Source organism: Lagopus muta, chromosome 3, assembly GCF_023343835.1.
Source record: "Lagopus muta isolate bLagMut1 chromosome 3, bLagMut1 primary, whole genome shotgun sequence".
NCBI classification, from domain to species: domain Eukaryota; kingdom Metazoa; phylum Chordata; class Aves; order Galliformes; family Phasianidae; genus Lagopus; species Lagopus muta.
The window spans coordinates 38,894,024-38,909,448 of record NC_064435.1 but is presented as its reverse complement, the minus strand read 5'-3'; the positions used below and the strand labels follow the sequence as shown (position 1 = coordinate 38,909,448).

General features: G+C 40.3%; 1 protein-coding gene across 5 annotated transcripts in view; it reads left to right on the top strand.

Annotated features, from left to right (window-relative positions):
- RGS20 (regulator of G protein signaling 20) overlaps window positions 1-13,488 on the top strand; it is a 121,117-nt gene extending 107,629 nt beyond the window's left edge. For 4 of the 5 annotated variants that reach the window (XM_048940136.1, XM_048940135.1, XM_048940133.1 and 1 more), the window contains exons 2-5: window positions 4,344-4,492; window positions 8,384-8,470; window positions 9,527-9,761; window positions 11,053-13,488. In XM_048940136.1, coding sequence (XP_048796093.1) covers window positions 4,347-4,492; window positions 8,384-8,470; window positions 9,527-9,761; window positions 11,053-11,241 — 657 coding nt within the window. In that variant the 5' untranslated portion in view covers window positions 4,344-4,346 and the 3' untranslated portion in view covers window positions 11,242-13,488. Of the gene's footprint in view, window positions 1-101; window positions 4,493-8,383; window positions 8,471-9,526; window positions 9,762-11,052 lie in introns of all 5 variants that reach the window. The other variant, XM_048940134.1, reaches the window with a different exon arrangement.
- Window positions 13,489-15,425: the final 1,937 nt, after the last annotated feature.

Sequence of the window (15,425 nt, the reverse complement as noted above, 5' to 3'; positions counted from 1 at the left end):
GGAATGGTTTCAAGCTACAGCAGGGGAGATTCAGGCTGGACATGAGGAAGTATTACTTTTCAGAAAGGGTGGTCAGGCACTGGAATGGACTGCCCAGGGAGGTGGTGGAATCACCGACCCTGGGGGTGTTCAAGGAAAGACTGGATGTTGTGTTGAGGGACATGGTTTAGTGGGAGCTATTGGGAATAGGTGAACGGTTGGACTGGGTGATCTTTTAGGTCTTTTCCAACCTTAGTGATTCTATGATTCTATGATTCTATGAAATCTCTCAGAGCTCCTCAAGCTCCAAAATCTTCCAGCTGATTTCTACAGCTAATGCTTTCCCTGCCCAGCATTTCTCCACAACATCACATTTGCAGTTTAGGAAAACATGGATCATTCTTTCAGTTTAAAACAAAACAGCAAAGCAAATCATTAATCAGGCTGTAAGCCACCTCTTCTGCTATGCGTGAAAAGCAGCAGCTGGAGGGGAGCAATGCACCTGTGCCTCTTCCTCTGCTTCCTTGTGCCACTGCCTGCGAGTCTGCAAAGCGTATTCTCAGCTGGACTCGGAAAGAAACATAGTTAGCTAAATATATGTGTATCAGCATCTGTACTTCCCTTTACCAACTTTATAAGTATGCTATTGGCTTGTTATGCCATTGATAATTGCCATTTTTCAGCATTAAAACAACCTGATTGCCTGCAGTGTTGGTCTGGAAAATAAGGAAAGCCCTCTCGTGGCATTTAGCAGTCACACTTTTGTTTTGATTACAGGTGGTTTAAGCCCTTCAGCCTCATCACGTGGAATGATAAGTCTGCAGAGATAACATCGCTAATACTATGTACTATAGCAGTAGAATCCACAGGGCAGTAAGCAGAGCCTAGTAACTTACAGTGGGTTCAGGCCTCACGTTTGGCACTTACGTGGTCTCAGTGTGATCACAGTTTCATGTTGCAAGCATGAATTTTTAGCTGTATTTCACAGTTGTGCTTAGATGGAACAACAAGATGTAGATGTTTTATACAAGACATCTGGTTCTTCTGCGCATTAATAATTCTTACGTGACCAAAGGGAGTTAGTCCTACTGAAACAGAATAGGTAACGATGTACCTGTGGGTTGGATTAGAGCCAGAGGTTAGGAGAGTGGTGCTGCCTGGATCATTGGCTCATTGCTTGTTTTGTGAACCTGGACCAGCAGATGGATTTTTTCTTAATATGATCTGCCAAAGGAGTTTCACCTACTTGTAATAATGTGCTGCACCCACACAGCACATGATACCCGCAGGTACTCACACAGAGGGGTACAGGATACTTCCTGTATCTTAACACGGTATTCCTGCTAACACAGCAGGGAAAGTCACATCCTGTTCAGTTTGTGATCCACTCCAAACCTCTATCATGTCTCATACGGAAAAAAAATGAATTTATTCTGCTCAGTACTTTCTTTTCCATAATATATGTGGGAAGAGATGGACATTCATAAACGTGTGTAATATCAGAAAACTAGAGTGGTGAGGCAGTGGCACAGCTGTCCAGAGAAGCTGTGGGTGCCCCATCTCTGGAGGCACTCAAGGCTATGTTGGATGGGGCCCTGGGCAGCTGAGCTGGTGGGAGGCAGCCCTGCCCACAGCAAAGGGTTGGAACTGGGTGTTCTTTGAGGTCCCTTCGAACCCAAACCATTCTGTGATTCTATGAAATCTTCTAGGTGAATATTCACAAATGAACCAAAGAACTCACTGCTACCAGGTAGTTTTTACTGAACAGCTACGTCTTCATCAAAAATGTCAAAGGATAAGTGTGAAGAATAAACTGAAATGGCAACAGTGGAGTCCAAAAACATTTTTTTGAATTAAGATATAGCAGGAAGAAGTGGGGTGAAAGAGCATATTCCTCCTACACCCACCACCCTCTATCTCTTCCCTTGAATAAAAGCCAACAGGCACCAGCTTTTCCACACACCACTGTCAGTTAACAGAATGGATTATTAGGGAGATGAATGTGTGAACTACCCATGTAAAACATCTCAAAAAGGAAGCCTGGATAGGTTAGGCAACATAAACAGCACATCTCTGACCCCAAGTTACTCTTCTCTTGTCAATAATAACTGTTTACTGTTCAAGGAAGCCTGAAAAACTGTTAGATGTATTTTCAATCCCCCTGTGAGTTACAGTTTTTACATTCTAATTGAAACACAAAAACTGTTTTAAAAACAGGAGAGGTACCTGCAGGGAAGTTAATATTTAGTCTTTTATTCTATTACTATGAAATCTGAATTTCCAGATGTGATCTACATTTCACATTTACAGTTCCACACTTTGAAATGAGTGATGCTGTGGGTTTTCTGGAAGCTGTGTTTTTTTTCTCATTTTCTATTTCTAGGCATTTAGTTATTGCTGCTGAGATTAGGCCTACAGATTTACAAATGGGCTATCATTTCTGTCTGCACTGTTCTTGTGCTTCATTCCTCCTGCAAAACAGGTGCATCTTCTGCTCAGCATGTCATATGTATTTCCTTTGTCAGAGTGGGTGGTTCTCACAAAAAAAAGCAAAATAGAAACTCTTAAGATCTATAAAACAAAAAGAAATTGAGCAGAATAATAATAATAATAATAATAATAATAATAATAATAATCAAGCAGAACTGAGTGCTGTGCTCTGCTAAAATAGTGCACTTATTCGTGACTCTCCTTCAGTCTGCAACGTCTCTGCATTCCTCCTCCACCTCAGAACAGCATTTCCTAAACTTGACCTAACATTTTAAACAGGCAACTTTTAACCATCTGCTCTTTGACTCCCAGATTATATTTCAAATATGGTATTAAATTATCAACACAAAACTAACCCCAAATCTGTAACTACTAATTTTAGTTTCCCTACAATCATCATGGCCTCGAGAGATTTCATAGAATGGCCTGGGTTGAAAAGGACCACGGTGATCACTGAGTTTCTACCCCCCTGCTGTGTGCAGGGTCACCAACCACCAGACCAGGCTGCCCAGAGCCACATCCAGCCTGGCCTTGAATGCCTCCAGGGCTGGAGCATCCACAACCTCTCCATGCAGCCTGTTCCAGTGTGTCACCACCCTCTGAGTGAAAAACTTCCTCCTAATATCTAACCTAATCCTCCCCTGTCTCAGTTTAAACCTGTTCCCCCTTGTCCTATCACTATCCACCCTTGTAAACAGCCATTTCCCCTCCTGCTTATACACTCCCTTCAAGTACTGGAAGGCCACAGTGAGCCCCCCTCCTGGAGCTTTTTCTTCTCCAAGCTAAATAAGCCCAGTTCCCTCAATGTTTCCTCACAGGAGAGGTGCTCCAGCCCACTGATCATCTTAGTGGCCATCATCTAGACCCATTCCAAGAGTTCCACATCTTTCTTGCACTGGAGACCCCAGGCCTGGACGCAGTACTGCAGATGGGGCGTCACAAGAGCCAAGCAGAGGGGGACAATCACCTCCCTCTCCCTGCTGGCCACTATTCTTTTAATGCAGCCCAGAACACAGTTGGCCTTCTGGGCTTCAAGTGCACACTGCTGGCTCATGTCTAGCTTCTTGTCCACAAGGACCCCCAAGTCCTTCTCTGCAGGGCTGCTCTCAAGGTGTTCTTCCCCCAGCCTGTGTAAACAGGATTGCCCTGGCCCAAGTGCAACCCCTTTGCACTTGGCCTTGTTGAACCTCATTAGGTTTACATGGGCCCACTTCTCCAGACTGTCCACGTCCCTCTGGAAGGCTTAGCTACCTGAAAAAAACCTTACACGCAGAGGTATCATTTGGTACAGGAGGATGACTGTTACGTATCCAAGGATCAAACACAATCCAACTGAAGCATTGGAGCACTGGCACAAGGTGCACAGAGAGGCTGAGAGGCTGGCAGCCTCCTTCGCTGGAAGTGTTCAAAGACACGTTTGGATGCTTTCCTGTGTAACCTGCTATAGGGAACTTGCTTTAGCAGGGGTTCCAGCTAGATGGTCACAAGACATCCCTTCCAACCTCTGCGACTCTGTGAAGCTGCACTCACTTTTCTACAAGCTGGTAATTCATCTACAAACACATCAGGCACTAAGACACAGCACAACCCTCTGAGTAAGAGAGCACATACTGAGTGCTGTAGAGCAAGGCCGAAGCTCACACAGGTCAGGAAGGGACAGTGCCCGCAGCACAGCTTGTCATTTCACTGACATCTTTTTTTTGTTTTGTTTTGTTTTTAAACAATCAGCAGAACTTGGGCTCCACCAATAATTGTCGCATTGTTTGCAGGCTTGAAGCTGTAGCTTTCAATAGCTTTTGGTAGCTTTGTGTGACAGAACTAAAATGATAAAACCCAGATGTGCCTTACTTTCCCCTTGTCCTGCTCTCTTGCAGCCCATGGGATCGGAGCGGACGGAGATGCGCAAGCGGCAGATGGCAGCAACCCAGGAGACCCCAGGCACGGTGCAGACTCAGCACAGCGTAGGGAACCGCGGGCCCAACGCCTGCTGCTTCTGCTGGTGCTGCTGCTGCAGCTGCTCCTGGTATGACCCTTATCCAGCACAGAAGGGGAGGGAGGTAACAGTCAGCACGTGGGACAGCAGGAAGCAAAAAAACCACCTGGGGCATTCAGCAAGCCTGCAACTAGGAGACACTGCTTTCTGCTGCAGTGCCACTGAAATAACATTATGTGCATATTTAATCTCTATGCAGTACCTTCAGAAGAGGATAAGTAGGAAAGCATTTTAAAAGATGTTTTAGTCGTTGCCTTAGCCTTTCTCTAAGCTTTGAAGGTGCGCACACATGTGATCACCTTCTTAGTGAAGCCCCAGCAACACATTCCACTGAAGTTAGAAACAGAACAAAAAAAAAAAGGCAGCAAGGACATTAACTCTTACATACCTCCTTTTAGAAATCCTTATCATTGCCCCTCTGCGTACTCTTGTCAGTGAGCATCTAAGTCTATTTCAATTTCTGTAGCCATTTATCCTTAGACAGAAAGCTGTGGTACCAGGCAGCCCTCAGCTCAGGGAAACCCCTGCTTTCTGTTGTCTCAATCAGTACTCATCGTCAGAGCTTAGAACATCTCAACAGCTGAAGCAATAGGCCCAAGCCTTGCCCATCCCTACAGAACTGCAGGTGTGATTCAAGTGAAATGTTTTGTCTAGCTCCTCCTCCCCACCCCTTTTACTTCCTTTTTCTTTATTTTTCTTCCCTAGTAGGCTTTGTTACCTGCAAGCTAAGAACTGGTTGTTCTTGGCCTTTTCCTTGAACTGGTGTATCACCTACTAAATGAACACTTAATGTATATCATGTACTAACACTGATTCTCTTCAAATTTGAGCTTCACTGGGACTCCCAATAAAAAGCAAAAGCAATACCATAATGTGTAACAGTTCTAGATGGAGGATTGCACCTTAGAAGGAACACAGATTGCTACAGGGAGTTAAGAGTACATGTAAGGATGTGTAGGTCAGAAAGATAACAGCCAAGTGTCTGGCACTGCTTCTTTGTTGCAAAGGCGAGCAGATTTGTTGTCATTAATTAGTGGTGTCAACTCATGGCACCTGCAATTCATATCAAGCTAACTCTTGGGATCAGAGACTTTAAACACTGAAGTGTTCAATGCTCACCTTCAGTAAATAGTGAAGCAGAACATATTTTCAAAGAGCTCTTATTACAAGCTGTTGAAGAGGAAAATTTATCAGGGAAGGTATCAAGACAGGAAAAGGAGTCACTGGATTCCTTAAAAAAAAAACGAAACAATTTGTCCACCTTTACTCTCATATCAGATGCAGTTTATTTCATTTAAAACTCAAGCAAAGCTTGCCACATTGTAAACTCCTGTTCCTGTCTGGGGTACGTTACTAATTTAATGGGTTAGACCAGAATTTGCACTGAAATAAAGAAAAAAAATCTAAGTCATAAGAATTAAACCAAAACACTGACAGCACGCTGAGTGCTTCTTGTAAATACACTATCTACCATATGAACACTTCAGAGCAAGCAAACCTAGGACTGAGGTGGAAGAAAGAAGTCACAAAACAACCTGATTGACCAGACAAGAAATCTGTTCCACCATTACTTTTTCCCAACAGCAGCTGGTAGCAAATGCTTTGGAGAACATAAATTAGGGAACAGCAGGCTCATCATTCCTTTGCTATTAGTATGCAGCTTGTCAGAGCCTATACACACCCAACCCTGTCCACCCTGATGGAAACAGAAAACATTTGGTAAGGACAAAAGGCTTCTTTTTTTGCAGGATGCCAAGGACTCTAGCTCTATCCTACAGAGCCTTGCAGCAGGTGCTTAAACTATGGTAACGCTGAGACAGAAATACCATGCTGGTCAGGATCAGAGTTTGCTTCCTTGCAGAATGGTGCCTATACTCAACCATCACTGTACAAACATCAGTATCATCTGAGCAGTTGTCCAGTAACATCTCACGTGGGTCATTTGGAACCTGCATTATTACACTTACAAATACATTTGTACATATAGAATGAAACCCCAGACATTTACCTATGAAGTCAGAGTACATAAAACTTGCATTGTCTTGGAAACTATTGATAAGCTGTTTTTGTTTTGTTTTAACTTTTTACCTGATATTCCCGAGGATGCTGATTATCTGTTGCAATTCACTATTCAAACAATTCAAAGAAAACAATTTACTCAATAGATGGAAATATATTACCCAAATTTCACAATGTTGAAAATTCTTACTTGCACTTTAGAATAAAATATGAATCCAGTACAGGTTCCAAAACAGAGTTGCTCATTTTAGCTTTAAAATAATCCTTGATTTCTTTGAGAACAATTGTTTTCTAGTAGCAAGAAATGCAAAACAAACCACAATTAAGCTATTTTTATTCCCTGTTCATAAAGCCTTTCCTCTAAATAGCTCATGTACTTTGAACAGAAAAATTATGAATAGGAATAAAAATAACAGTCTGCATGAGTCATGCAGCTGATTTGCAGAACAGCCAATACCCAGCATACACTTAATAGTAGATTTAGAACGAAATGGTGAAACGAGTCTCTCAGCCAGATTCCCACAGCCCATGTTCATTCTGCAGCTAAAATTGAAGCCTCCAGCACGCTACTCTTTGGAAACCTGAAAATATGCATTTTGAATCTTAGCTCTTTTACCCATACGTTTCTAGGAAATGAGCTAACCTGCAAAGGCATCTTGTGAGGCACGGCATGACCTCTGAAGGAAACTTAATTTCTTTTGGGCTTATTTGTCTTCTTCCCCTTTCTGTTGGATATGTTTGTTCCCCTCAATCTAAAAACAACTCTGACAAGCACATCAGTTCTTGTGTGAGGAATGCATACCACTTCTCTTATTAAAAAAAGGCCAGAACCACTGGTAAAAAGAATACTTAATGTAGACACAAAAATAATATAGAAAAGCATGAATAGGCTTTAACCACTTATTTTCTAAAAACACAAACTCCAGTAGTTCATTGGTTTGAATGTATGGTTTGGATTGTTGCAGAGAAAAGATGTGCTTGCAATAGGTGATGTGCTTGCTCACAAATCTCACAACAGGAAAGCTTCCTTATCTCTTCAGTTTTTCTCTCCTCTATTGCCAAACCTCCAGCCACTCTTCCCAAGCCTTAAAATATTACCATTCTCCATCATCCTCCCACCAGGTCCCTGCAGATGATGGACCACCCGTGGAGACAGCAAGAGAAGGAATAAGTGGTAAATAGTAAGGCTGCAAATAAGACAAAGAGCTTAAAAGGAAGAAGAGGAAGGGAAAAAAAAAAAAAAAAAAAAAAGAATTGGTTGGTTTAGCAAAAAGCCTTGCTAGAGACAAATGAGATTCTTAGAGATTAAAGCAAACTGTTACATTGAGGGAAAGAAAGATACAAGTGAAGAAATAGAGTTTGGTATTTTCCTAGAAGTTGTAGCAACTGTACCACTTTATCTCAGCTGAAGTACAGATTTAATATAAATTACTGGTTGTAAATCACTGGGATATTTTTTCTTGACAAACTGTTAGCAGCTTTACAGATCACGGGAGTTTGTGTGCACACGCGCATTTCTCACTGAAATGCAATAACCTCAGAATTCAATTCCTGTTTGCTAAAAGGAGACATGCTGAAAGTCAGCGTCAAAAGAATCATCAGCAAAGAGAACACTCAAGTCTAAGTGACATAAAATACTTGCATCAAGGGTAACTTAGGTAAAAAAAAACAACAATGCAGTATAATAAACCTCAATGGAGTACATATAGACTTTGTTGCAGATATAGGTTACTTTCTATCCAAGGACATGCCTGATATTGTATAGTTCTGCTGCATGAAGGTTTGCTAAGCTTAAACAACTGAAGAGCTAGCATCAGAGTATAACTATGGCTCCTGTTAGCACTTTTTCATTCAACCTTTCCTTTCATAAAATTGGCAAAACTTTTGCTTGCTACCTTGCAGTCTTACTGTTAGAAACCAGGAAGAAGAGAGAGCAAGGAGAACGTCCCATGAACTCCAACCAGAGGGAATTCCGAACTGTGAGGAAAGGTATGGCTTTTATCATGCGCTCTATCAAACAAGAAATGAAACAAAAATTCAAATCTTACTAAATAATGAAAATCGATTATCTGACATATGCAAACAAATGACAAATAATCATAAAGCTGAATTTGCAAGTCATCCATCTCTTGCTCCTCAAAGAACCAAGAGTCTCATGTACAGCCCATTCTTTCATCCCATTCATATGCAGTGCGTAATCACATTCCAATTTTCAATGCTTTCTGATAAAATAAATAAAAACAAAGAAACACACATAGTAAATCATAGAATCATAAAAATCATAGAATGGTTTGGGTTGGAAGGAACCTCAAAGATCATGAAGCTCCAATCCATTCCCCCCTACCTCCCCCCAAGGGGGTAGGGCCACCAACCTCCCCATTTAATACTAGACCAGGCTGCCCAGGGCCCCATCCAACCTGGCCTTGAACACCTCCAGGGATGGGCCATCCACAGCCTCTCTGGGCAGCCTGACTGTAAACATCATCTATCCTTTATCTGAAAAAAAAAAATTAATATTTTCCCCACTCAATTAATACATAACTGGAGCTAACTGGCAGAGCTCAGCCTTAGAAAAGGAATAAACACAAAGGCGAACTCAGATACTCTTAAGAATCAGGCATTTGTCTCTTAAGAGTTGCCCAAGCAGGTAGGAGGACCTGTGAAGCTGCCGTAGACTGGAAGGTGTCTGCTGTGGTATTTGGATTGTCACTTCTTCTTACATATTTTCATTCACTTTGTAACTCAGTGATTCAATAAGGACTATTACAAATAATAAAAAGCTTAGTTATTGCCAAGGGTTTCTATTTCTACTGCAATTACTCTGAGCAGTAAAGTGCAATTTCTGCATCAATGTACAGGTAATCACCTTATAAAAAACGCACCTGTTTACTGCAGTTTGCACGTGGGTAGTTCCAGTGAGGAGTAAAGAGGTTCATGAACTTTGCATTTTTGTTCCATCACGATGGCAGACGCCTTCTACCAGATGAAAATAGTTTGAGTAACAATTGTTCATTTCTCTCTTGTCCTCTTGTCCTACCTCCACAGCCCCGCTCCTACTCTTGAAGAAGTGAATGCTTGGGCTCAGTCATTTGACAAGTTGATGCTTACGCCAGCTGGTCGAAATGCTTTTCGTGAATTTCTACGAACAGAATTCAGTGAAGAAAACATGCTTTTCTGGATGGCCTGTGAGGAACTGAAACAGGAATCCAACAAAAGCGTCATCGAAGAAAAAGCAAGACTGATTTATGAAGATTATATTTCTATCCTTTCTCCAAAGGAGGTATATTGCTTTCCCCATTCTTTGATGCTGTTTTGCATGGTTGATGTGTTTATAGCTAGAAGAATACGTGGGGATAACTCTCTTTCCCCCACATTCCACTGCTAAGAAGTAGAGATTTAGGGGTAAAATACAAACCCAGCACTGAGGTGAGATGGTCAGAACTACTTTCACCATCTGTAAGAAAATTCTTCCTATGCTGCTTTGGCACGCTGATGTGAAGGCTTCAGTTTGAGGCACAACTAACACAGAATGCTGAGTTGGGAAGGACCATAAAGATCATGGAGTTCAACACAGAGATGAAGATTTTATTCTTGCTCATCTTAAAATTTATTTGTTGGACGAATCAGTGGGGTTTTCTTTTGCAGTGCATGTAGATCAGGTCTCCAAAAGCACAGTAACCACAAATGAAGTGTTATTTGCACTGCACAAATTGCCTTTGTGCAAAAAGCAGCTCTCAAAATATGGCACACAACAAGAACGCTAAGTTGAGAATTTTTCAAACCTACCTGTCACTTTGCTGGTAGAAAAATGCCCCAAGTTTCAAGCAGGTCTTGGTTCATAATTTGAGTATAATTCTAGAAGAAGGCAGGAATTTTAAACTTTCTTATATTCTTGCAAAATTTGTACACTTCATTATTTGTGGTGCCAAGTGCATGCAGATAAAAACACAGTTTAAATCTAGTCGGTCCATTCTAGTAATGCTAACACCTTCCCACAGACTGGTGCTTGCAAGAAAAAAAAACCAAAAAACAAAAAACATCACTTGGATGCATGTGGAATTGTTCTATAACTATGCCTGTGGTCCACATCAATTCATCCTGCTTTTTAAGATAGGGATTTGATTAAGCATCATCTTTCCAGGTTGCAGTTTGCGTCTGCATCATCCTGCTTACTCCAAAGTCAGTCTCTTTACCACAGCACTACTTTCCAAGGAAATCAGCTGTCACAAAACATTACCAATCCTCTCTGCTACAGAGCAGGAAGTCGGTCTGGAAATAATCTTCTAGTCCTTCAGGTTTTAGTAGCAACAGGGTTGCAGGCAGCCTTGTTCAAGTAATACTGCTTCTACGAGGAACTTTCTCTGATGATATTCAATACATTTTTATTGTCAAATTTCAACGCATTCATTCTTGGTGTAAATATACGCATATTTAACAGTCCTTATACTCATAAAGGACACCAACTGAAACAATAAAAAATATGTACATTTTTAAGTCAACAGAACAAAAAGCAAAGAAACTGGCTACTGTACACCACTATTACTTACATGATTCTTTATTTTAACATGCAGGTCAGCTTGGACTCCAGAGTAAGGGAAGTGATTAACCGAAATATGCTGGAACCCTCACAACACACCTTTGATGACGCACAGCTTCAAATCTATACCTTAATGCACAGAGACTCCTACCCACGGTTCATGAACTCTGCTATTTATAAGGACTTGCTTCGGTCCTTATCTGAAAAATCCATCGAAGCATAGGATTCCTTTTTTCTTATGTGTATTTATTTTAAAACAAATGGGACTCTGGGCTACCCTGATCAACAGGGAATTTAGTATTCATTTACCTGAAAACAACTCAGGCAAGTTTTACTACAGACTGAATGCTTGGAACCCGCACAAGGCTCTGATACGATCAGCTAACTATAGTTTCTGATCAAATGAAGTATTACTTTGCAGAAGAGAATGAAGAACAAACATTTAAGTTAAAAAAAAAAAAAAAAAAGCAGTATTTTTACATTGCAGCATACAACTTGGACACAAGTCTCTTATAATGTATATCTGAAGTACTGAGCATGAAAACTAATTTTAAGTGGACTGTCACAGTTTTCTTGAAAGTCAAACCAGTTGCTCCATCTACACTACGACCAAAGTAAAAACAGTTGTACTGTCACTCTCTGGGTTACATGAGACCAAGTTTCACCTCCTGTATGAATTGTGCTCAGTGCAGGTAAACCCCACTTGTCTTATCTGATATGTATACAGTGTGATAATGGAAATCACTATGATCTCAAGTTTCCAAGACCTAATTGTTGAAATAATTAATGCTGCCTATAAAAACCTTTTGCTGAAAAATTGTTATTTTACTACCGGAGTCCACTGAGAGCATTTTTAAGTTCAGATTGTTCATGTTTATAATGTTAAATTATTTACGTAGTAGGAAGAAGAGTCTGGGGATTGAAATTCTCAAATAAAGCACAATTCTCACATATTTTTAACTTCCCTCTGCAGGTAGGTGTAAAAAGCATTTCATTGTTTGTTCCTGAAAGAGTAGCACTATCAGCCATCTTGGTTTTGTACACACTAATTTGACTTGTTCACTGACAGAGCTTGTAAGGCTTAGATAATGAATACTCATACCTTACACTGACAAAAGATGGAAGCCAGAATTATCTCATTCCATTACACTTTTTCAGACTGTCCAAAAGAAAAGCAACAGCTTTATCAGCTAATAAACTTACGTTCATTACACTTCACCCAAGGCATTACACTACACCTAATTCTAGCAGCATGAAAAGAGCACTTTCAGAAAAAAAAGAAATGGGAATAGCAAAACAGAATTTAGGATATTGATTTGTCTGCCTCAGTGCACTAGGTAGGAGATGTGATCTCCCCTAACCATATTCACATCATCAAACAAATAAGGAGCTTTTTCATTGCAGGAAAAGACCTAATACAAGGTAAGTTTACAATAGCTGTGGACTAGTTTCTACAGTCTCCTTCCAAAGCTGAAACATGATTCAACACACCAACTTAAAAACAACAACTCGTAAAACTAAGCACCTTGAAAGACTGGAAAGCAATGTTCTTTTTTCCTTCAGTACAAAACTGAATGACCCAGAGCACCAAGTCAAGAGGAATCCGTTCTATCTACTTCTACTGCACACACGCAGCTGCTTCATTTTCAAACGCACGTTCTCTCAACTGACTTTGGCATATCCCAAAGCACTACCACTAACTACTACTTGGTTATATAAAGTATAGCATGATAGGCAACAAAGGAACAAACTGGATCTGCTGGTAAGGCAGCATTCAGGGGAGCTTGCAGTCCAACTGAGAATGCCATTGGTGCTGTTTTAATCAGACTGGGTAATGCTGCTCTAAAACTCTAAGCTGACAAAGTAAGTTTAACTAGGTCAGATTCTGCTTGCTGGAAAGATCAGACACACACATCAGAAAAAGTTCAAAGTGTGTCATTTCACTGAAATGGCCTGTTTCATTTCTTTTAAGTGTTCTCCCTTCCCTGCAAAGATACCTCATTAAAAGCTGGAAGACAGCTGGAACGCTCATACTTTACAGTAGACAATGCATTCTATTATCCTGTGGGGAAAAAAAAAAAAAAGATACACTGAAATTAAAGGGGAGACAAGATGATACTGGATTGGGCAGTTCTGTGGCTAACAATCAGAGTACTACAAGAAAAAGTAGCTATTTCTAAACTTATTTCCCATTTTCCATATCCAAATAATTAAAATACTCAAGGTAATTTTCACTTTATTTCGGCATTACAGTGTGCTGATATTTGCAGTGCTCATCTTTCTTGGAAAACCTTAAATTTTAATGCTGAGTTTTAGATTTAAGCTCACATTCAATGCTGGTCCCTAGGCACCCTGAGAGTATCTCATACAAAATAAATCACTTCTCCCCTAAACAATGTTATTTTGAGGCTGTTCAATGCTGGATTTAATTGAAAGAAGAAGGAAAAAAAAAAAAAAGGCAAAACAAAACTCACACAGAAGGCAAGTTTTTAACTACACTTCATTACGATGTACTTGCTAATTGTGCACAAATCCTTTCCATGGCAAATGTGAATTATAAGTTACTATAAGCAAGATGTTATAGAAATGAGAAAACAATGATATTGACACAAGATATTATTTATAACTCATAAAGTAAAAAATTACCAGAAAGTCAACTTATCCTAGCTTGAAAATAAGCATGGGTGGTTTGCCTTGGCCTTTATTTCACCACAGGATATCATTAAGCTATAACAAGTATCCAGCCCACTGGTATTTTCTTCAGTGTCTGTACTTTACAAACCAATAACTGTCACAGAACATGCATATTGTTAAAGACTGCTTTTTTCCAAGAGCCTGCTAAGTAGTATTAAAATTGTATGGCCTCCTTCAGTCAACACACTGTGCTTTATACTGACCTTTAAAAGCAATTAGCACAGTACAAATGGAGGGGATAAAAAAAAAAACAAACATCTAAACATACACAGGCTGAAAGGTTCTACTGTATCAATTAAAATTGATCAGAGAAACATTAAGCACGCGTCCCAATTAATAACAGCTGAAACAGAAAATGTGATCAGAGCCCAACTCAATGTAATTTAAAGTATGTGATCACAAGGCGAATCCAGAACTCCAAATTAAAAAAAAAAAAAAAAAGGCAGTTGTTGACAATATCTGGGAAATGCCATGTGACTTCAAAATGGGATTCATAAAAGCTTAGGTCACTGAGCAGCTGTTTACCTTCTGTTTAGTGCAAGTCAAAAAGCTGTAGAAACTTCAGCTTATGCTATGGGACAACTATGTTCCAGACTCCTCTTCGTTAAAAAAGTGTGCGTGAAAAGCTCACTGCTGAGCACTTCTATTTTTGAATTTGGATAACCAAAATGAAGCACAACTAGAATTTAGGCACCTATGTTTTTTTTAAGTTAATTTCTTGGACTTTGCTCTTCCGCTAGGACAGCTCTTTATTCTGAAGTCAGAGGAGTAAAAAGTTGAGGCAGCTACCACAGCCACAAAGCTGGAGCAGGACCAAAGAAGGGCAACAAGGCTTGTGAAGGGCTTGGAGAATATGCCCTATGAGAAGTGGCTAAAGTAAGTGGGGCTGTTTAGTCTGGGGAAAAGGAGGCTGAGGGGAAACCTTATTGCTCTCTTCACACACCTGAAAGGTGATTGCAGTGAGAGTGGGTTTGGGCTCTTCTCACTGGTGATGTGTGACAGGATGAGGAGAAACAGCCTCAAGTTGTGGCAGGGTAAGTTTAGGCTGGATATCAGGAAAAATTTCTTTAGAAAAAGGGTTGTTAAGCACTGGAATAGGCTCCCCAGGGAGGTGGTTGAGTCACCATCCCTGTGTGTGTTTAAAATTGTTTGGATGTGGTACTCAGGGACATGATTTAGCAGAGGGTTCTTAGAGTTAGGGTAGTATGGTTAGGTCATGGTTGGACTTGATTATCTTTAAGGTCTTTTCCAACCTGAGCAATTCTACAACAGAGAAAACATTACCACAGGTCTAGCTCTTTTAATTATTTTCTTACATGTGGCAGTCAGGCAGAAAGATTGAAGAACAAATAGCATTAGGAAGGTTGCATAAACAAACACTGCCTCTCCTGTATGTGTTTTGAACAGCAATGGAAATTTAGGTCTACTTGCCATCCAATTTGCGATCATTTTTAACTTTTTTTTTTTCCCTCATTCCTCTAGAAATACACTAAAACACAGCACTCTCCTCGATAGCAAACACCTATATAATTAGTCTGCTGCTGCCTAAAGCAAATTAAATGAAAAATCTATTATGAACCTGTAAATAATTTCTAAGAAGCAATTCTGCCAAAGGACTCACACATAGGCAAAAAATATATCAAATATATCTATTCTTCTAATAGAAAAAGGAAGGCTTTCTGAATTACAGCCATAATATCAAGTAAGTTGAAT